The following is a 24499-nucleotide window of genomic DNA, read 5'->3' as shown; positions in this document are numbered from 1 at the left end:
GATCCTCTTCCCCTCTCCCACGCTTCACCCTCAGTTAGGCTCCACTGTCTTTTGTTCCTCTCTATGTGTCCATGTGTTTCCATCATTTGGCTCCCACTTATAAGTGAGAACATGCGGTATTTGGTTTTTTGTTCCTGTGTTAGTTTGCTAAGGTTAATGGCCTCCATCTCCATCCATGCTCCTGCTAAAGACACGATCTCACTCTTTTTTATGGCTGCATAGTATTCCATGGTGTATATGTACCATATTTTCTTTATTCAGTCTACCATTGATGAGCATTTAGGTTGATTCCATGTTTTTGCTGTTGTGAATAATGCTGCAGTGAACAGATGCATGCCTGTGTCTTTATGACAGAACAACTTGTATTCCTTTGGGTATGTACTCAGTAATGGGGTTGCTAGGTCAAATGGTAGTTCTGTTTTTAGCTCTTTGATGAATTACCACACTGCTTTCCACAATGGCTGAACTAATTTACACTTCCACCAGCAGTGTATAAGCACTTTTTCCCCGAAACCTCACCAGTATCTGTTATCTTTTGACTTTTTAGTAATAGCCATTCTGACTGGTGTGAGATAGTATCTCATTGTGGTTTTGATTTGCAGTTCTCTAATCATCAGTGATGCTATCTTCTTTCCCACCTTAACCCCTGATAGCCACTAATATATTTTACATTTGTATAATTTTGTCATTTCAAGAATGTAATATAAATGGTATCATACAGGCTGTAACCTTTTGGTATTTGCTTTTTTTTTTTTTTTTTTTTTTTTTTTTTTCCCTCCTCAGTATAACTCTGGAGATAACATCCAGGTTGTGTTTATCAATAGCTTGTTTTATTTTCATTCCTGAGTATTCATGGTATGGAGGTACTACCACTGTTTAGTCATTTACCCATTTATGTCCGGGTTGTTTCCAATTTTTGGCTATTATGAATAAAGTTTCTGTAAACATTCTTGTACTTTTTTTGTAGTTCTTTTTAAAATTATGGTAAAATACACATAACATAAAATTTACTATCTTAAATATTTTTAATGGTATAGTTCAGTAGCTTTAAATATTTTCTTATTGTTACGGAACTAACACTACCATCGACAATACAACCCTCTTCATCTCATAACACCAAAACTGTACCCATTAAACAGTAACTCCCCATGTCCCTTCCATTTAGTCTCTGGCTAGTTCATTTTTGTCTCTATGAATTCTGTGTACTTGTCCTTTTGTAATTGGCTTATTTCACTTAGCATGACTTCTTCAAGGTTCATCCATGTTGTAGCATGTGTCAGAATTTCTTTTTAAGGCCGAATAATATTTCATCATATGTATATACCACATTTTGTTTATCTACTCATCCGCTGATGAATACATGGGTTACGCTACCTTTTGGCTGTCATGCATAATGCTACTGTGAACGTGGCTATACAAATATCTGTTTGAGTCCCTGCTGTCCATTTTTTTTGGGTACCCCGAAATGGAATTGCTGGATCACATGGGTTATTCTGTTTTTATTTTTTGAGAAGCCACCATATTGTCTGTTTTCCATAGTGGCTGCACCATTTCATGTTCTATCAACAGTGCACCAGGGTTCCAGTTTCTCCATACCCTTACCAATACTTGTTCTTTCCTTTACTTTTTAAAAAATAGTTGGCATCCTAATGGCTGTGAGTTGGTATTTCATTGTGATTTTGATTTGCATTTCCATAATGATTATGCTGTTAAAATGTCTTTTCATGTGCTTATTGGCCATTTTTATATCTTTCTTAGAGAAATATATATCCTAGTCCTTTGCCTATTTTTCAATCAGGGTTTTTCTTGTTGAGATATAGGAATTCTTCATGTGTTCTGGATATTAACACTTATCAGATATGACTTGCAAATATCTTATCCCATTCCACGAGTTGCCTTTTCACTCCATTATGTCTTTCACTCCATTGTGTCTTTTAAATTTTCATCTAATTTTTTTCTTTTATTGTCTGTGTTTTGGTGTTATGTCCAACCTTTCCCCTATGTTGTTTTCTAAGAGATTTATAGTTTTAGCTCTTACACTTAGGTCTTTGATCCATTTTGAATTAATTTTTGTATATGGTATAAAGTGGGGGTCTAACTACATTCTTTTGCATGTGGTTATCTAATCTTTCAAACACAGTTTGTTGAAGACTGTTGTTTCCCTATTGAATGGTGCTAGTACCCTCGTCAAATCATTGACCATACATGTGAGAGTTTATTTCTGAACTCTTTAATGTATTGCATTTTTCCATGTAATGGCCTTTATGCCATTTCCATATTGGTTTTTTTTTTTTTTTTTGAGATGGAGTCTTACTCTGTTGCCCAGGCTGGAGTGCAACGGTGCGATCCTCTGCTCACTGCAACCTCTGCTTCCTGGGCTCAAACAATTCTCTTGCCACAGCCTCCTGTGTAGCTGGGATTACAGGTGCCCACCACCACACCCGGCTAATTTTTTTGTATTTTTAGTAGAGATGAGGTTTCACCATGTTGGCCAGGCTGGTTTTGAACTCCTGACTTCAAATGATTCATCTGCTTTGGCCTCCAAAGTGCTGGGATTACAGGTGTGAGCCAACATGCCCGGCCACCATACTGTTTTGATTGCTGTAGCTTTGCAGTAAGTTTTGAAATTAGGAAGTGAGACTTCCTACTGTTTTTTTGTTTCCAAGATTGTTTTGATTATTTAGTGTCCCTTTAGATTGTATATGAATTTTAGGATTGATATTTCTGTTTCTTAAAAAAACAAAACAAAACACTATTGGGATCTTGTTAGGGATTACACTGAATCTATAGATTGCTTTAAGTAGTACTGACATCTTAACAATATTAAAGCTTCCAATTCATGAACATGGGTGTCTTTTCATTATTAACATCTTTAATTTCTTTCAGCAATGTTTTGTAGTTTTCAGCATACAAGTCTTTTGCCTCCTTGATTTTAGTTTTTTTCTAAGCATTTTATACTTTTCGATGCTATTGTAAATGGGATTGCTTTCTTAATTTCTTTTTAAATTGTTCATTGTTAATTTATAGAAATGCAACTGATTTTTGAGTGTTGATTTTGTATCATACAACTTTGCTGAATTTATTAGTTCTAGTGGGTTTGTGTGTTTGTGTCATGGGGCGGGGTTGGAGATCTTTAGGATGTTCCAAGTATAAGATCAAGTCATAATTTTATTTCCTCCTTTCCAGTTTGAATGCCTTTTACCTCTTTTCCTTACCTAATTGCCTTGGCTAGGACTTCCAGTACTTCTAGGACTTCTAGTTCTAGTACTTCTAATATTAGGTTTGGACTTCTAGTACTAGAAGTGGTGAAAGTACATATCCTTGTCATGTTTCTGATTTTAGGGGAAAAGCTTTCAGTCTTTCACCATAGATATGATGTTAGCTGTGGGCTTTTCACATTTTGCCTTTTTATGTAGTTTCTTTCTATTTCTAGTTTGGTGTTTTTACTATGAAAGAATTTTTAATTTTGTAACATGATTATTTGTGCATCAATTTATGATCATGCTGGGTGGGGTGGCTCATGCCTATAATCCCAGCACTTTGGGAGGCTGAGGCGGGAGGATCACTTGAGGCCAGAAGTTCAAGACCAGCCTGGGCAACATAGTGAGGCCCTGTCTCTGTAAAAAAAAAAAAAAAAAAAAAAAAAGATCATATGGCTTTTTCCCTTCATCCTGTTAATGTTGGTGTGTAACATTGATTTTCATATGTTGAACGACCTTTGCTTCTTAGGAATAAATTGCACTTTGTCATAGTGTATTATCCTTTTAATATGCTGCTGCATTTGGTTTGGCAGTATTTTGTTGAGGAATTTTGCATCAACGTTCATAAGGGGTACTGGTTGATAGCTTTCTTATGGTGTCTTTGTATGGTTTTGGTATTAGGATAATGCTGGCCTCATAGAATGACTTTGGAAGTGTTTCCTCTTTGTTAATGTTTTCGGTATTGTTTAAATGTTTGGTAGAATGCTCCAGTGAAGTCATGAAGTCTGGGAATTTTTTTTTCACCAGGAGAGTTTGGATTATTGATTCAATCTCCTTACTAGTTATGGGTTAATTTAAATTTTCTATTTCTTCATGATGCAGTCTTGTAGGTTTTGTGTTATTGGGCTTTGTTAATTTCATTTAGGTCATTCAATATTTGGGTACACAATTTTTCATAGAACTCTATTTATATGTGTGTGTACATATATATGCATATATACCTTGTCTCAAAAAAATTATGTCTCTATATACATATATATGTGTGTGTGTGTGTGTTGTGTATGTGTATACGTGTGCATGTATGTGTGTGTATATATGTGTATATACACCTATGTGTGTGTATATATATGTATATACACCTATGTGTGTGTTTATATATGTGTATACACATACACACGTGATACAGCTCTATCTCAACCCTCTTTTGCAAAATTGTATCTTTTCCCATTGTCTGTCTCAAAACAGACTGATAGTGTTTTAATGCTTTAATACATAGGTGTATATATACACACACATACATACACACGTATACACATACACAACACACACACACACACACACACATATATGTATATAGAGATATAATTTTTTTTTTTTTTGAAACAAGGTTTGCTCTTGACCAGGCTGGAGTGCAGTGGCGCAAACGTGGCTCACTGCAACCTTGATTTCCCAGACTAAGACGATCCATGCCACCATGCTTGGCTAATTTTTGTATTTTTTATAGAGACAGGGTTTCACCATGTTACCCAGGCTGGTCTTGAACTCCTGTATTCAAGTGATTCACCCACATTGGTTTCCCAAAGTGCTGGGATTACAGGCATGAGCCACTGTGCCTGGCCTATAATACTTTTTATTTTTGAAGAATCAGTAGTAATGTCCCCACTTTGATTTCTGATTATAGTAATTTGTCTTTTTTTTTCTTAGTTAATCTAGCTAAAGATCTTAAATTTTGTTAATGTTTTCCATGAACTAACTTTTGGTTTTATTTGTTTTTCTCTATTTTTTTGGTATTATCTATTTTATTTATCTCCACTCTGATCTTTATTTCCTTTGTTCTGCTAGCTTTGGGTTTAATTCTTCTTTTACTAGTTCCTTAAGTTTTAAAGCTAGGTTGTTGTTTGAAATCTTCCATCTTTTTTAATGTGTTTATAGCCATAAAATTTTCCCTTCATGAGGCTTTTGATGCACTTCGTAAGTTTCGGTGTATTAATTTTTATTCTCATCCAAGGATTTTCTAATTCCTTTGTGATTTCTTTCTGTATTTTAGTTTTCACAATTTGTGCATTTTGCAGTTTTCTTCTACCTTGATTTCTAACTCCATCCTATTGTAGTTGGAGAAGATACATTGTACAATACCTATCTTTTACGATCTATTGAGATTTGATTTGTGCTCACACACAAATGGGACATTTTGGAAAAATATCCCAAGTGAACTTGAGAAGAATGTGAATTCTGTTGTTGAATAGAGTGTTCTGTTTCTATCTTTTAGATCTACTTGGTTTATTGTGTTCTCTTTTCATTTTCTTTTGTGTATATTGTCTTGCTATTTTTTTTGTGGTTACGATGGGGATTACATTTAACATTCTAAAATTATAACACTCTAATTTGAATTTAGACCAGCTTAACTTCAATAACAAATAAAAATTCTGTTCTTATACAGCTCTATCTCAACCCTCTTTTGCAAAATTGTATCTTTTCCCATTGTCTGTCTCAAAACAGACTGATAGTGTTTTAATGCTTTAATTTCTTAAATCATGTAGAAAATAAGCTAGGCATGGTGGCTCATGCCTGTAATTCCAGCACTTTGGGAGGCTGATGCGGGTGAATCACCTGAGCTCGGGAGTTTGAGACGAGTCTGGCCAACATGGTGAAACCCCGTCTCTACTAAAAATACAAAAACTTAGCCAGGCGTGGTGGCACGTGCCTGTAATCCCTGCTACTTGGGAGGCCGAGGCAAGTGAATCGCTTGAACCTGGGAGGCAGGGGTTGTAGTGAGCCCAGATTGTGCCACTGCACTCCAGCTTGGGTGGCAGAGTGAGACTCTGTCTCATAAATAAATAAGGGTCTGGCGCAGTGGCTTAAGCCTGTAATCCTAGCACTTTGGGAGGCCGAGGTGGGCAGATCATGAGGTCAGGAGTCCGAGACCATCCTGGCCAACATAGTGAAACCCTGTCTCTACTAAAAATACAAAAAAATTAGCAGGGCGTGGTGGTGGGCGCCTGTAGTCCCAGCTACTCGGGAGGCTGAGGCAGGAGAATGGCATGAACCCGGGAGGTGGAGCTTGCCGTGAGCCGAGATGGTGCCACTGCACTCCAGCCTGGGGGACAGAGCCAGACTCTGTCTCAAAAAAAAAAAAAATAAAAAAATAAATAAATAAATAAAATAAAATCACGTGGAAAACAAAAAACATAGTTAGAAACCAAAATTACAATAAGACTAGCTTTTATAGTTGTCCATGTATTTATCTTTATCAGAGATCATTATTTATTTACAGGTTTGAGTTCTGCCTAAGGTTCTTTCATTTTAACCGGAAGGATTTCCTTCAGCATTTCTTGCAGGGTAGGTCCAGCAAAAATGAACTATCTCAGTTTTTGTTTACCTGAGAGTATTTTAATTTGCCCCTCATTTTTGAAGGACCGTTTGGCCACATCCAGGGTTCCTGGTTGATGCTTTTGTTGTTTCAGCACTTTGAATATATCAACCCACTGTTTCTGGCTTCCAAAGTTTCTGATGAGAAATCTGCTTATAATTTTATTGAGGATCCCTAGTAGGTGATAATCTGCTTTTCAAGATTCTCTCTTTGTCTTTGGCCTTTGACAATTTGATTATAATGTGCCTTGGTATGGATCTCTCAGTTTTCCTACTTGGAGTTCCTTGAGCTTCTTGGGTGTTTATATCTTGGGTGTTCATATCTTTCATCAAATTTGGCAAGTTTTCAGCTATTATTTCTTCAAGTTAACCATCTTCTCTTTCTCTCTTTCTTTTCCTTCTGGGACTGTACAGTGTGTATATTTGTAAATCTATGCAAGGGCCCCATGAGACCAAAAGTTTCTCAAAGATAGTTTTCTTTCCCCACCTCTTTCGAATACTTTGTTCTTTCTTTTTCTCTACCTTCTCCCTGTTTTCTCCCCCCACCTTCTCTTGGTCTCATGCTCTGCTATAATCCAGGACAATATTGCCTGCATGCATTTGCTTTTGAGATAGAGGGATTAATGGACTTAGTTATGGATTAGCATTACTCTAAGAGAATTAGCCCTTTAAATTCCCAGTTTATTGTGGGGAATGTCTCCTATAAAACTCTCTACTCTTAATGGGCTCTGGGCTTGACATATCCCTCTCCTTGATGCCATTTAGTCAAATGCAAGTGTGCTAGTGTTGGCAAATGTTCACAGTGCAATAATACCTTTAGTCCTCAGTTTACCCAAGAATTTAGCTTAGTACTTGTAAGGTTTTGAATGCTTTTAAGGTGGTATTTTAAATATTTTACCCAACACTTTTAGGAATATTCTGTGGATAATTACTCTGAATAACTTAGTCTGCCATTATCAGAAAATTTCAGTAACTTCGTCAGTGTTATGTTCCAGTTTGTAATTTCTCTTATCAGCTGGATCTAATTGGCTGTTAAAATTTGTATATCAAGTTTTAAAATTTTGATTATTTATTTATTGATTGAAGCTCTATTTGTTCTTCAATTCAGCCTGGTCAGTTTATCATCTTGCTGCTTAATCCTGTTTTTGATATCTTTCTTTTCTTTCTCTGAACATAAACGTGTGTTATATTCTGTATCTGATTATTCAAGTATCTGAGATTTTTGCAGGTCAGGTTATGCTTTCTGATATTTGGCTGGCTTTTATTCTTGGTAGTTTATCTCTTATGTGTTTTATGAATTTTCCTTTTAAAACTATGAGCACATGTTGATTGAAACATGGGAGTTCTTTGAGGTCTGGGTAAGTTAAGTCCAGTTTGATTTTCTGGGGAGTATTTGCATTTGTGTTTGGAGGCCCTTTGAAGCACTGTTGATCACTTTTTTACCCTGGGGTCTCACAGGTAATAAGAATTCTACTCAAGGCCTATCTAAATGCCCTCATTAGTCATGAAATTTCTAGGGAGATGTTTCCTCTTTACATCTAGAACCAAAGCTGAGATTTGCAAGTTTTCTGGTTTAAAAAATGTTTTATTTTTTATTTTTTTTGTTTTTTTAATTTTTTTATTATTATACTTTAGGTTTTAGGGTACATGTGCACAATGTGCAGGTTTGTTACATCTGTATCAATGTGCCATGTTGTTTGGCTGCACCCATTAACTCGTCATTTAGCATTAGGTATATCTCCTAATGCTGTCCCTCCCCCCTCCCCCCACCCCACAACAGTCGCCGGAGTGTGATGTTCCCCTTGCTGTGTCCATGAGTTCTCATTGTTCAATTCCCACCTATGAGTGAGAACATGCGGTGTTTGGTTTTTTGTCCTTGCGATAGTTTACTGAGAATGATGTTTTCCAGTTTCCAAAGGGCTAATATCCAGAATCTACAATGAACCCAAACAAATTTACAAGAAAAAAACAACCCCATCAAAAAGTGGTCAAAGGACATGAACAGACACTTCTCAAAAGAAGACATTTATGCAGACAAAAAACACATGAAAAAATGCTCATCATCACTGGCCATCAGAGAAATGCAAATCAAAACCACAGTGAGATACCATCTCACACCAGTTAGAATAGCCATCATTCAAAAGTCAGGAAACAACAGGTGCTGGAGAGGATGTGGAGAAATAGGAACACTTTTACACTGTTGGTGGGACTGTAAACTAGTTCAACCATTGTGGAAGTCAGTGTGGCGATTCCTCAGGGATCTAGAACTAGAAATACCATTTGACCCAGCCATCCCATTACTGGGTATATACCCAAAGGACTATAAATCATGCTGCTATAAAGACACATGCACACGTATGTTTATTGTGGCACTATTTACAATAGCAAAGAGTTGGAACCAACCCAAATGTCCAACTAAAAAATGTTTTATTTACTTTTTATTGTTTTTTGGTCCCTGGTGGCTTTTTTCTCATTCTCCCGTTCACTCGGCATATCAACCATTGAGACTTTCTCCTTTCTTTGTGGATAATCTCCAGTGTGTTTTCTCATACTGCATTGTGCCCAAGTTTCAGCTCTTACCTCCTTTGCGCAGAGACCTTTAAAACCACAGTTGGAGGAGGCTTGCATCAACAGATGCCCTGAGGGTAGTGTGTACCTTCAGGACTCCTTTGTTTCTTTGGGTTTGACCTTTTTCTTAATTTTAAAATCTTAGTTTATTTCTCTTATTCTCCTGCAATCCCTGTATACACTGAAAAGACTTTTTAAACCCTTAATGTAACATACTGAAGGATTTTCTTCTGGGAAGGCTCTTCAGATATCTCATTTGACCCATTGCCCTAATATTTCTTAAATGTTATATTTAATGTTTTTTATTTTTATTTTATAGGATTCAGTTTAGCTGCATTTAAAAGAAACAAGAGGAAACTAGAGCTGGCAGAAAGGGTGGAAACAGATTTTATTCAACTAAAGAAAAGAAGACAATCAAGTGAAAAGGTCAGGTGGTGTTTGAAATATTCAAATTAATGTATCATAATGATATATCTTCTGCATTTAGATACAAGCTTTAGGACAGTACAATTCAGTAGAAATAGAATGTGTGTCACATATGTACTTTAAAGTTTTTCAGTAGCTACATTAAAAAATGTGTTCATAATATTAGGCTCATAAAAGAGAAAAAGAAAGTAGAAAGAAACAAGGGAAATTAATTTTAATATATTTTATTTAAACCAGTGGATCTAAAATATAACTTTGAAATATGATCAGGGAAAAAATATTAATGAGCTATTTTACATTATCATTTTTAGTATTAAGTCTTCAGAACCAGTTTGAATTTTCCACATCTCAATTATAACACTAAATTTTTATTAGATATATTTGATCTGTATTTATATTTCATAAAAATTTACTGTGAAATAGTAAATTTACATACCAAGTTATTACAGGTATACTTAAATCTTTCTAATAGTTTAATATATCAGAAATTAATTAAAATTTTATAAAATTAAAAATTCAGCTTTCCATTTGTCCTTGCCTCATTTTGATTTCTGAATAGCTACATTTGGCTCGTGGCTACTGTTTTGGTTCTTACAGCTCCAGATGGTGATTCTTAAGATGACTGTTTAGGGAGTAGAGTGTAAGTATAATAAGAAAATATACATATTGTATTCAGATGTTTAGGGATAGAAGGAAGTTGAAAACTACAACATTCTTGCTCAGCCTGTGGCTTAGGGGTTTCTTAGCATACAGCTCATGATGGGTGTCCCAGGTCACATGGTCATGTGATGTACCTTAGCATTCATCAATATTCTTTATTGTTTAGTTCTTCTGTAATGGCTTATATACTGTTTTGTCTTTTGCGTCATAGTTTTATGTGGTTTACCTCTGTATAAATGCATAAAACATCATCCTTTGTAGTGATAGATATTTTCTTGGTGTGTTGCCACAAGACAATCAGTTTGGTACAAACCTTTTTAATTTTCTGCCCGCAAAGAGTAAGAATTTAGAAGGCAGATGAACAAATTAATAAGTAGATCTTGATATGATGGTGGATAGTCTATTTCTTGGGTTTCTGCATCGGATGTGATGTGTGGGTGAATGAATTTAGGACTTTTTTGCCTTTTTAAAAATTCATGATAGGCCAGGTGCAGTGGCTCATGCCTGTAATCACAGTACTTTGGGAGGCCGAGGTGGGTGGATTACTAGAGCCCAGGAGTTGAGACCATCATGGGCAACAAAGAAAACCCCATCTGTACAAAAATGTAGCTGGATGTGGTGGTGCATACCTGTACTCCCAGCTACTCAGGAGGCTGAGGTAGGAGAATCACCCGAGTCTGGGGTGTCAAGGCTGCAGTGAGCCGTCATCATGTCACTGTGCTGTAGCCTGGGTGATGGAGTGAGACCCCGTCTCAAAACAGAAACAAAAACAAAAACATTGTAATAAAATTTGCATAGAGTAAATGATTTAATCAGTTTTTATAAACATATATGCCCATGTAAACCATACACCTATCAAGATATAGAATATTTCCAGTTCTTTCATGCTGCTTTCCAGTTAGTCTCCAACTTATAGGCAGCCACTGTTCTGATTTTTATTATAGTAAATGCTTTTTCTTGCTCTGAACGTTATATAAATGGAATCATACAGAATGTACTCTTTTCTGTTTGGCTTCTTTCACAAAAAGCTTTTATTAGACGTTGTATCACTGATTTATTCTTTTTTATTACTGTTTAATATTTCCTAATATAAATACACATTAATTTGTTTATCCGTTTTCCTGTTGATGGACATTTGATTTTTTTTCCAGTTTTTTTTACTATTACAAATAAAGCTGCTGTGAAATTCTCATACCGTTCTTTTTGTGGAGATCAGGTTAGGATTTGTATGTATAGAAGTTTCACTGCATCTCGTAGAGAGTATCTTCAGCTGGAATTATTCAAGTAGTTCAGTTTTCCATTCAGGAAATGGTACTGAACTGGGTAGTAAGAAAATAATGGTAAACAAGATGGAAGAAGCTCATGCTCTAATGCCACCTTACATTTTAGCAGAAAGAGACATATTAGCATATAATTAAGATAGTTATTCTGGTAACTGTTATGAAGGAAAAAAAGAAGAACAAAATGACGTGATATAGAGTAACTTGGATGTGAGAGTCTGAATGAAGCCTTTATTAAATAGAATGATCAACAGAGACCCCTATGAGGAGATAACATTTGAGGTGACATCTAAAATATGAGTGCCTTTTATGAAGACTCAGTGGAAGAGTGTTCCAGGCAGAATGAGCTGCATGTGCAGAGGCCCTGTGGGAGTTTGGCGTATTACAGGAATGGAGAGAGAGAGTCAGTGTGCCCAAATCAGTGAGCAAGGGGTGAATGTATGAGATGAAGCTGGAGAAGTTGGTATGGGCTAGCTCCTTTAGGACCTGGTAGATCATGGCAAGGAGTTTGAATTTTATTCAAGAATTTTATTTATTTTATTCTTGAATTTTATGCAAGAATAATGGCTAGCCATTGAAGAGTTTAAAGTAGGGAAACAGTGCTTTCTCATTCACATTTTGCAAAGTTCTCCATGGGCTACTATTGAATAATCAGTCCAAGGGGGAGGTAAGAATAGAAGTTGGGAGACTAGTTACAAAGTCATTACAGTTTGGAGGTTATGGCACTTTGGACTGTGGGTGATAGGGATGGAGATGACGATAAGTGAATATATCCAGAAAATATTTTGAGGATTTCTAGAAAGACAATATTGATGCCAATAGTTATTGGCAAGAAAGAGAGAGGAATTAAGGGTTTTAGCTGAGCAGAGGATTGAAGGGTTTTAGCTGAGCAGTTGGATATTTGCCATTTACTAAAAGAGTAGAGCTGGGGAAATAGGGCTTTCTGGTGGTAGAAGTAGGCAGTGGAAATCAGTAACTTTCTTAACCCATCTCCAACTTAATGGGCTCAGATTGACCAATGCTTTCCATTTTCACCATAAAACCTATTACTTGATGCCAATGGCATCTTAAATACCCAAAGCTAATAGAATACCTTTTGGTGTACCATCTGCCTCTGTTCCTTTCATTTGAATTATATGCCACCAAGATCCTCATTATGCTTGCTGTGAATCAAGGGGTAATTTCGATTTTCAAGTCTTTGTTACTTAAGAAAGACATTTTGTAAGGCTAAGGCTGCCATAGATAGTGATTCCTCTGATGGATCTGGGCAAGGTAAATTGAAAACCTTCTGGAAAGGACTCACTATTCTAGATGCCATTATGTATATTCGTGATTCATGGGAGAAAGTCAAAATGTCAACATTCATAGGCGTTTGGAAGAAATGGATTCCAAGCCTCTTGGATGACTTTGAGGGATTCAGGACTTCAGTGGAGGAAGTCGCTGTGGATGTGGTGGAAATAGCAAGAGAACTAGAATTAGAAGTAGGGCCTGAAGATGTGGCTTGAATTGCTACAATCTCATGATAGAACTTTACAGGTGAAGAGTTGCTTCTTGTGGATAAATAAAGTGATTTATTGAGATGGAATCTACTCTTGATGAAGATGCTGAAAGTATTGTTGAAATGAGAAATGATTTAGAATTTTTTTTTTTTTTTTTTTTTTAGAGGGAGTCTTGCTCTGTTGCTCTGGCTGGAGTGCAGTGGCACGATCTTGGCTCACTGCAACCTCCGCCTCACAGGTTCAAGCGATTCTCCTGCCTCAGCCTCCTGAGCAGCTGAGACTACAGGCACCTGCCACCACGCCTGGCTAATTTTTGTAATTTTAGTAGAGATGGGGTTTCACCATGTTGGCCAGGCTGATCTGGAACTCCTGACCTCAGGTGATCCACCCACCTTGGTCTCCCAAAGTGCTGGGATTACAGGCATGAGCCACTGTGCCCAGCCAGGATTTAAAATATTAGGTAAGCTTATTAATAAAGCAACAGCAGGGTTTGAGAGTTGAATCCAGTTTTGAAAGAAGTTCTGTGGGTAAAATGCTGTCAAGTAACATCATGTACTACAGAGAAATCTTTGGTGAAAGGAAGGGTCGTTCGATGTGATAAACTTCATTATTAGTTTGTTGTAAGAAGTTGCCACAGCCATCTCATGTATGAGCAACCGCCACCCTGATGAGTCAGCAGCCATCAACATTGGGTCAAGACCCTCCACCAGCCACAAGATGATGACTTGCTTGCTGAAGGGTCAGATGAGTAACACTTTTTAGCAATACATTATTTTAAAGTTAAGGTATGCACATTTTTTTAAACATAATGCTATTTTACACTTAATAGACTACAGTAAAGTGTAAACATAACTTTTATGTGCACTCGGAAACCAAAATATTTGTTTGACTCACTTTATTGTAATATTTGCTCTATTGTGGTGGTCTGGAACCAAACCTGCAATATTTCCAAGTTATGCCTGTAATTTAAAGTGTGAAAAAAAACTAGATAAATTTAGAATTTTTTTTATTGCATTGATTTTTTTTCTTTTAAAGTAATCAATTGTACAAACATTATCACAGTACAAGTAGAAATACAAATTAAAGCCAGAAGAATTTATTCTGCTTGGTATTCTACCTCTATAAATTAGAGTGCTCCTGTTTTCTTTAGTCTTTGACCATTTATACTTACATTTGATTAGTTTAAAATAAGAATTATTAATCCATGGAATGCTTTTGGCTGCAAACAGTGGAAAACCTGACTGTGGTTTAAGAAATGCATATTCGTCCCCTTGCTCTCTGGCCCTTAGCCACATAGTAATAAGGTTGGAGGTGGTTGGTTGCTGGCATTAGTTTAGGTTTCTGACGATGCTAGGGCTAACATATCTGGTATTCTCTTGGGCCTTTTTCTTATACCTTTTGCCTCATGGATGTGATATGGCTCCTGAAATTTTAGATGTCACATCTGCATTCAAGGTGAGAGTAAGGCAGGATGGCAAAGAGGGAGAAGTGCCAGATGTATGTTCCTTTTTTATCTGGGATACAAAATGTTTCTGGAATCTCCCTCAATAAACTTCTCCTTAGTAGTTGAGAAAGGGTACAATTCAGTCACATGGCTATTTCCAGCTGCAAAGGAGCCTAGGAAATTGGGTGAGTTGTCATAATTACCATCTCATAGTTCATGGCTTGAGGATAGACACATTGTCTTCCCAAACAAAATAGCAGTTTTATTGTCAATGGTAGTGGCTATTTGGTAGGTCATTTACAGTGTATAGCATTAATGGAGATAGGTTTTTATAATCTCCTTCCCCATAATTAACACGTCCCTTGTTAATACAAAGTAATATTGAGCTAAATAGCTAGTCTATACATAAATTGAATAAAACATATTTTATCTCTGCTTTTAGGATGTATAGATTTTAAGATAAAATACTTTAAAATGAGGAACATAAATTCCTAGTAATTATCCATTCTTGGTAACTGGCATCTTTGTTTCATCCTTGCTTATTTTTTTTTTGTTATTTAGAGGGAAGACATGATGGAGAAGGAAAAGATGACTATTTACCTATAGTATTATATATATATATATATATATATATATATATATATATATATATAATATAGTATTATATTGTGAAATAAAAATACTATAATATAGTGTTACATTGTGAAATAAAAATAGTAGTCCTTAAGTTCTGTTCTACTTCACTCTCTGGGTAGACCTGTCTCTTCTGGATTTTTCTTTTATCTCTTATTTTTATGGTATACAGACAGTCCGTACTTTGCATGGTAGGGCTGGACCAGAAAGTGACCATGGAAGGTGAAACCATGCAGAGTGGTCTTAATGGCGTACATTTAGCTTGTTCCATGACCTTTAAATATTTTTGTCAAAACGTTAAAAACTCTTGGTGGAGAACAGTGGCTCACACCTGTCATCCCAGTGCTTTGGGAGGCCGAGGCAAGAGGATCACTTGAGGCTAGGAGTTTTGAGACCAGCCTGGATAACATAGCAAGACCCTGTCTCTCTATATGTAAATACAAAAGAAAAACTAGCTGGGCATGGTGGCATGCACCTGTAGTCCCCATTACTCAGGATGCTGAGGTGGGAGGATAGCTTGAGCTCAGGAGTTTGAGGTTACAGTGAGCCATGATCATGCTACTGCACTCCAGCCTGGGCAACAGAGTGAGACTCTGTCTCCCTGACTGTGTCTCAAAAAGAGGAAAAAAGAAAAACAGAAAGAAAAACCCAGAAAACTCTTTTACTGTTGGTTATAAATGTGTATGGAAACAGAAAAAAGTAAAACCAATATTTACTTAGTACACTAAAGCATTTAGAAGCATTAACAGTGTTTTATTTAGGATAAAAATTTGTAATTTGAACAATGCTTGCCTCCTCAGCATGTAACTTATGATATCACATGAACATCTTTTCTATGTGGTGGCGAATTTTCATACTCCTTTCTAATTTTGGATCAGCTTTCAACATTCTACCCTTTGCTCTTTCAGTGTCACCACATAGCTGCCAGTCTTTCTTTAGTGTGAAATTTTTGCCAATGTCACTTCCTCTGGGACATCTTCATCCTTTTTGTCCCAACTCCACTCCTTGATAAGATCCTCTTTACTAAGTTCCTCTGTCTGTATATCTAGAGCCTTAATGGCAGCAGTGTCAGACATGCCCGTGGTCACTTATTTCTCGTATAACTTCATTTATCTTTCATTTGAATTTCACTTCCAGCATTATCACTTTTTTTTTTGTTTTGTTTTTGTTTTTCCTTCACTTTGTTCTGTAAATTCATCACTTAGAGACAAAGAGGCAACGTTTCCACCTGCTGTCTATGCACAGTGACACATCACTGACAGACTTTCAAAGAATGTCATGATTGGTCACTGATCATGATGTGCATCACTGATGTTTACAGTGGTTTGTGAACCAAGGAGGTGGCGGGGGAGTTTATATTTCATGCAGTTACTCAGAGTTAATATACCATGGTAACTGAAATTTGAACCATGTTGTCGAGGGACTGTTGTGATTTAAATAAACTCTGGTAATTGAAATTTATATTTATTAGGCAAAGCAAGGACTATTTTTCTGTCAAATAACCTGGACTGTTTGTCCTGTGATGTTTCCTTCAATCTGAGTTTTGCTCATTGTATACACACAGTACAGTTCAGCATGTTCCTGTATCTTCCATAATTTCTGCAAATGGACATCTGGATCTCCCCTTAGAAAATTGCCATGGCCTCTCATTGTTGGAATACTTATCAGTAAGTTTGTGTGGTGTATGTGATGAAGTGATTACCTGTTTTAAATGTATTGTTTGCTTTGTTTTGACACACAAAAAAGTAGTTAGTTGTATTGTTTACTAATCTTTATCCTATTTGGAAGAGGAAACCTTACCTTTGGAATGAAGTGTTTAACTCATTAACTCATTGGCCAATTGCTGTACTTGGCTTATGCTACAGAACTGACTGGGTTGCTACATGACTGAGAGTTACTTGCTAAAAGAGGAGACCCTCGTATTGGGAAAACAAACTGACTGAATGCATGGCATAATCTAGATTTCATAAATATCAGTTTCAAACAGCCAGCCCTGGATATGACTGGAAGGGACTCTTAGAGTATTAAAAGAGGTTGGGGGTATTGTTTGATCTCAACATTTTTGATGTTTCAAGCCTTTTTTTTCCTTTCTCTTCATTTTTCACAAGCATATTGTTGAAATAGTTTCCATCTCTTTTTCTTTAATAACAGATTTTACAGTTGAATGTACATAATTATTTGCCTCCTCCCATGACTTTTACAAAGTAATTTAAGGTTTTAATTAATTTCATTGGTGTTTAGGTAAAACAGTACTTACATGGGATAGTGAAATGAAAGTTAATCAGACATTTTCCATTGTGTGAATGAATATCTTTCATTCTTTGATTTTTAATAAACAAGTTCAGATAATTTTGCAATGCTTTTGGTGCTTTCATACAATGTTGTATGCTCAAAACCACTCTAAAGAGATGCTACAACTTTTAATTTTGTGTTCTTTAGCCACCACATAGGGACATCAAATTGGCCACATGTTTCAGAAAGGAAATATTGGGCCTTGCTTTGTACCCTTCATATAAATATATTCTATTCTTTTGAAGTATATTGTGGGTAACATTTTTCCCTTTTATCCACCGTCTTGAAATTATTATGTAAACGCTTAACTGTATCATACTAAATCATTGTAGTTTTTGGGTGAGAGGTAGGCTAAGATCAAAGAAAATAGATGCACAAAAAACAACATGTTTTCCTCAGATCGTTCCATTTGTACTTGTCTGTGCTTGCCAGAAGAGGAGACCCTCACATTAGAAAAACAAACTGAGTGAATGCATGGCATAATCTAGATTCCATAAATATAAGTTTCAAACAGCCAGCCCTGGATATGACTGGAAGGGACTCTTAGAGTATTAAGAGTGCAGGGAAAGGCGTAATTAGTCTTCTCTAGAAATTGACTTTGCATGGTCTGGAGTTTTGTCATATTGCTCAAGGAGTTGATTAGTATATGAATATATGAGTAAACTGAAGTAGGAAACTTCTTTGACTTATCTTTTACATAAAGAGATATATTTCATGTATTTTTAAAAAATAAAACCGAAAACTCATTCTGTGAAATGATTGTCTTGTATTTGAAATTATTTTTTTTTAGTTGTAGATAATATACGAAAATTACATTTGCCTCACATAAGACTATCTTGATTACTGGATGAGCCTACGGATTTTACATGTAAATCATTAGATAGGTCAGTAACTTAATTAATGTCTTATTGGATCACCCCCATCCCATACATTTATTTAGGTTATAAAGCCTGATGATTGGCATTTGTTTTCAGTATAACTTAATGAGGATTTTCTAAATGTTTATGGCTTATAGTACTTTATGCCAATCATCAATATCTGAGTCTAAAACTTTCGACCTTTGATGACTGGACAATTGCAGTGTGTGTGTGTGTGTGTGTGTGTGTGTGTGTATTCCTGATTTAGGAAAAGCTTCTAACTTAGCATATAAAGATTCAATACCTAGTAGATTGAGTTTCTTCCCAGTCTTCCTTAAATACACACCAAGCTATACCTTAAATCTATGTTGTTATAAGTAAGGTGAAATTGAGGCAAGAAGGCAATGTTAAGAAATCTTAACTACTGTTTTTATTTTGTAATGGAAGTAACCTGTGATTTGTCAGAATATTTGTTATAAGTTGACATCAGATATTGTCAGCCTTGTAAATTCTTCCTAAATTTTGAGTATTTAATAGCTTTGTAGAGACTTAAAATATCTAGTATTTAACGGAATCAATGGAGAGGGAAAAAAGGAACATTTCTTAACGTTATCATTGGAATAGTCCCAGCTGATCTTGTGTATAATATCAAGTCACCACCTTGTAGCTTTCCTAACAGGAAATATCTCCAGTGAATGGAATCTCACTGGGACTACAGATAGAAGCCTTCATATCTGGGAATTGGCTTAGATGCTGGTGTTAAGAACATCAGATTCCAAGTTTAAATATCTCTCCATGTGATATCATATGATATCACCATACACCAGTGACCTGATTTGCCCTATCATAGACATGGTGATGCTGACACATGTATAGCTAATAAGACAGCAGAATAAACGAGTGCATTAAAAAAATCAAATGTGTGTGTACACACACACACACCCATACACACACACACACGCACACACCCATTACAAGGGTATTTTAAGATCACAAGACAAGAAAGAACCAGTGCTTAATTAGGTTGATGGAAAACTATCTGTAACTTTTTAAAGGCTTGGTTCAGCTGTCTCTTCTCTAATCAGCTTAGAATATTTTAAATGCATAGTCAGGTCCCAGGAACTATTTGAAATACAAGACTTGAGGCTGGAATTACTTGAGGAGTGGAGAGAATAGGGTAAGGTGAGAGACGGTGTATAAAGGGTTAAGAGTTGTATCTAGGTCTACCATAAGCCAGTCCAGAGACTTGGGGCAAACATGGAATCTCTCTAGACTTTAGTTTCCTCAGCAGTAAAGTCTTGTTGAACTAGGTAATTACCATGGTCTTTTTTAGCTTGGTAATACTCTTATTACATATTCATTGTCAACATGGAGTATGTCCAAACTTCCTTGATTCTCTTATTAAGGAATTCTTTATTCTAGTGGATCCTAAACCTGGCTGATCATTAGATTCATCTGGGGACTTTTAAAACTACAGATTCTTAGGCTCTGCTCTAAACATACCGAACCATAATCTGCAGGAATGGGTAAGCTATTGGGCCGGTATTTGAGATCATTGCTTGTTCTTCCTAATATGTCACAGTGGGCTTAGAAAAGCACCCATTGCTTAAACAAACATGGAACATTTTAGATGAACTGGGATCATATGATTGAATTCAGTTAATGACTTCATGCCCAGCATCACTCATTTAGCTTTCCTCCAGGTAGTCTAGAACTCCCTTCTTGGAGTTGCAGCTCTTCCTCTTTGCTTCCAGGATTTGCCTCAGGGTCACTTTCATTGTTCACAGTCAAGCCTTCACCAGGCAGCCAATTCTCTCAAGTCAGGCTCCTTGCTCTTTATGTTCCCCTGCCCAGCAGAGCACCTGACACATTAGCAGCTATTTAATGAAGGTTTGTTTGAATGGATGAATCTCTATGTATTTTTCCATTTCCTTTTTTTTGTCCCAACCTGTTCCAGTTGCCTGTTTTCTCCTGCCTGTTACACATTTTCACTTGTTTGACCCATCACAGTCTAACTCAGCATGTTTAGAATCATGCTCCACTCACTCTCCTGGATGATTGCACTAGCTTCCTGCCTATCTGCCCACAACTGCCTTGCCCTTTCAGTCATTTCTCTACCCAGCATTCTTGGAGTTTTCTAAAAGTACAGTTTGATTTCATCATGCTCTTGCTTGAACCCTTAATTCACTTCCAGCTGCTCTTAAGAATAAAGTATAGGCTCCCCAACAGAGCCCCCAGGACCCTATGGGAGCAGACATGGCTGGCTGTCTTTCCAATCTTTTGCCATCTCACTCCGGGTCACATTGTCAAGATTCTTCCTGTGTCAAGGTCTTCACACCTGTGATTCCAGATCCAGGGAATGTTGCCTGTCTCCTTCCTTCTTCTCTCTATTTAAGCTATTGTTCTACTCCAATTGTCTCTCTGTCCTTATTAGTGTGGTTATTTGATGTCTTTATCTTCCAGTAGAATGAGGTTCCAGGAGGACAGTTATTGTATGTCTTATTTACCATGGTTTCTCAGCTTGACATATAATAAATGCTCAATAAACATTTAATGAATACATGCACTACTTTTTTTTTTCTTGTTTCTTTTTAGTAGATTTACTAGCAGTAAGCCTTTGTCTTTTCACCCTCAGTGGCTGGACTGTTGCAGTATCTTCATGCCTGGCTTCTTTGCCTCTAGTCCTGCTCCATTCCGTTTTAATTCTGTGTGCTATGGGAAGATACATTTCCCTAAAAACACCTGCATTGGTTTTGTCTCTCTCCTGGAAGAAACTTTAATAGAATCTTTACTCTCTGTGGGTTAAAACCCAAACTTTTAAGCTGAATTTTATAAACCCTCTTGAAACCTAGCTACAAGCTACTTTTCCATTATCTTCCTTCTGGAATTATCCTTTTTTCTCACCAAATATATTTCTCTTTTCAGTTTTATTTGCTGAGAGTTCTCAAATCTAAGTTTTTCTTCATATTCCTTCCCTTAATGGGACAAGCAATAATTCATAATGGAATATTAGCTACTTCTTTGCTTCCTGAAAATTCTAATTCAACTCTTCCTTTATGAGCTAGCTCCAATACCATGCAGATCAAATTTCTTTCTTCTAGTTGGCACAGATGATAGGTACTTAATAAGTGTTAATTGAATTGAATTGAATTATCTGCTTTACACATTTGCCATTTTGAGGTTGGTGTATGTGGTTATTTTGTTTGTGTATGTCCATAAAAGCATGAGCATTTTGTTACTTTATCCTTATCACAGTCCCTAGAAATAGTGCCTTTACTCAGTTGACATTACTAATTTAAGCATCTACAGCTGATGATTTGAATATTAATTTTGAAAGAGAAAACCCAGATAATGATATTTCCTCTTAATGTTAAATTTTGCAGTCTTTCAGTAGGTTTAAAATCTATTATTTAAGGGCTTCAAACATGCATTAGTCTAAAAACTATGCTTGTTTTAACAATAAGCTTGTATTTGGGGAAATAAAGAAAAGGAATAGGTTATCTGAAGTATTGCCAAATAATATTATTATGCTCACTCAACATTATAGAGATGTAAGATAATATGTAAGTAAGGGAGGGAAATGAATGTTGAAAAATAATAGCTTGAAACAGCCCACAATCTCCACTGGCCATTCCAAAGAGGTGAGTCAGGAAGTGCCCACAAGGGGGCGTGCTCATCTAGAGAAACTTGACCAAGTGCCTTTCCTGTTAACGCAGGTAAAACTGCCTGTTTACAAATGAACTTCTAGACCATGTCTTCCCCACACCGCCAAGAAAAAGAATGGACCCTCATCACAGCAAGAATTCCTATTCATTTTGTAGCACATGTTTATTTTGGATGTGTGATTTTCCAGGGGGGATAGGGGACTTACAGAATGGAAATAAGAATTGCCTCGTGAGCTCAGACAAGTTTTTGAAGCTTGTGATTGTGCCTTTTTTTGGCTGTGCTAAGAGCATTTTTATTTTGTAAGCATTGTCGTCTTTTCTGTGAAGAAGTGTTGAGGTTTGTAAAATATCCTTTTTGGATTATTAGCCCAAGAAACAGGCAGTACTCTATTTTCACTGCTTCATCAGTTTGTGTAGCTTGAGGAACTACCAGCTAGTCATTTGGAGAAGTGCATGGGCTTTGATTGGTGTTTTTTTCCACCAGAAGTCATGACTTCTTGCAGTCTTTAATTTTTCTTTTCCAGTCCTTTTTTTTTTTTTTAACCTTTGGCCTCAACGTTATCACCAACAAACATTTATTGAATACTATTTATGTACAGGCTTTTAAATAGATCTTAGAGAATGAATAGAGGATATGGCACCTAGTCCCTGCCCATTATGTATTTGATCCGAAGGAATTAAACAATAAAAAGAAATCATGCCATTTGGTATGTGTTAGAAGAACAAAATCGTCAGTGAGAGCCACAGGAATTAACTGGATGGAGAAATTACTCTAAGCTCTGCGAAGTTTCACATGGCAGCCTTAATGGAATTGGAGGAATTTAAGCTGGATGTTGGATAAAGGGTCAGACTTATATGTCTGGGTAGAAAGAAAGATAAAAGTCCTGGATTCAGAGGCCTGCAAATGGATGAGTTTGGTTGCACCGCAGGTTTTCTGCAGGACAGTGGTTTCAAACTCAGATGCCAAGGGTGCCAGGCAGGTAGGCAGCCTAAATGTGTGAGACAGGTCTAGAGAGGTAGACAAGTAGAAGAGAGTGGGGCTGACTGGCCATGCGTGTTCCATTGTAAGGTATTTTAAAAAAAATGTGTAACACCAAACCACACTTTGCTAGTCAAACCAAACGCTGGTTTTGGCAGCTTGTGATTCCTGGTGGGGGAATGTCAGTTGATAAAGTTAAACTCTCTGCAGAATTTAGCAAAGTAAAATAGGCCATAGAGGAATTATGACCATAGCTAGAGTCCCCCCAGATATCATGCTACTTTTATTTGTATTATCCTACTTCTGACCAAACGAGGGGGATATTTTGAAATATGTATGAATGGCCCATCCTTGTGGCTATTTGAACTAAACACAGGCTTCGGGTATTTAGAGTCTCTGAAAACATGACTGAGATTAACTTGAATGACATTCGATTTTCTAGGATATGGCACTATCATAATTTAGGTTATATTTTATATCCTAGAATATACTTAACTCCTTTCATACTGAATTCTTTATCTTTACCTTCTAATAAGATCTATTGAGGAACAAAAGGATAAAGAGTATATAGGTACTATTTCTTTCTTTTTGCTTTTCAATATGCTTATCTTTAATTGTTATGTATTTATGATTTTGAATAACAGTTTCTATTTTTGTGGGTATATTCATAATTATATGGCCATTTGGTGATATGCATAGATATGCTGTACTTAAAAAATCTCATGTTAAGTAAAGTAACTTATTACTGTATTAAGTCAGTGTTAAATATGGTTCTACAGTCTGGAAAGGGTTGAATTTAAATCCAAGTTAAGTGGCCCATCCCAATTGTTATGGTGTTTCATTGACAGGAATAGAATCCAGATTGTCCATGTTACCTTCCAGTCCTTTATCTGTTATTCCCCACTGCTTTAAGACTCAGTTTAAAGGCTGGCAGAGCTCTCGTATTTAAAAGGGAAAGTGTAATTTTATCCAGAGAAGATAAATGTGTGCCCTAAAATGAAAGAAAGACTAGAGGTCCAGACCATAGCCAGGTGTTTTTGGAAAGAGCCAAATTGGACAACTAAATTGGAAAAGGTTGCCTGCATTTATAAAGGAGATTTCCTTGCTATTTATTAATAATTAGCAAGGTCTTAGCTTGTCTAGCTTTGTATTTTTAAATCTGCCCAGTAATGAATTCATATCCTGTTAGTCAGTATGTTAGTAGCATGTTGAGTTGTTTTTGTCTTTGAAGTATTAATACTATGTGGTACACATGCCTCTGTGAAGTAAAACTACGAAATAATCTTGGTTCTCTTCTTCTCTCTTGAATATATTTCTGAGAGAGTGGTGACTGATTACAGTGAAGGATGACCAGTTCTCCAGTGGGAAAAACAAAGTTAGATCTAAAGTGTAGTATGGACATTGCTTGTTCTCACTTTCAGGAAATCAAGAAAGTTTGGAGTAAAATAGAACTGAATTAGTAAAAAATGAGAAAAGTGTGAGCCAGTACCAAATGACCTCATAGGATGGGAGGGCAGTAAAGAATTTTTTCAAAAAGGAAACACTGAATATAGGAATATGGGACCAATATCAAGAAATATAATTTTTTTACAGATAAAGTGAGAGGCTTAATGTTCGATGGTTTTAG

At 36.4% G+C, this 24499-nt stretch overlaps 1 protein-coding gene across 4 annotated transcripts in view; it reads left to right on the top strand.

The window, feature by feature from the left end:
- The window catches only part of TASP1 (taspase 1), a 259919-nt gene that overhangs the window by 75986 nt on the left and 159434 nt on the right, over positions 1–24499 (top strand). For all 4 annotated transcript variants that reach the window (XR_004032224.1, XM_003252048.2, XM_030821990.1 and 1 more), the window contains one exon: positions 9457–9563. Coding sequence is in view for 3 of the 4 variants with exons in the window: in XM_003252048.2 (XP_003252096.1) it covers positions 9457–9563 (107 nt within the window). In the remaining variant the exon portion in view is untranslated. The remainder of the gene's footprint in view (positions 1–9456; positions 9564–24499) is intronic.

This window comes from Nomascus leucogenys, chromosome 11 (genome assembly GCF_006542625.1).
Source record: "Nomascus leucogenys isolate Asia chromosome 11, Asia_NLE_v1, whole genome shotgun sequence".
Lineage (NCBI taxonomy): Eukaryota > Metazoa > Chordata > Mammalia > Primates > Hylobatidae > Nomascus > Nomascus leucogenys.
This window is presented reverse-complemented; position numbering and strand designations above follow the sequence as displayed.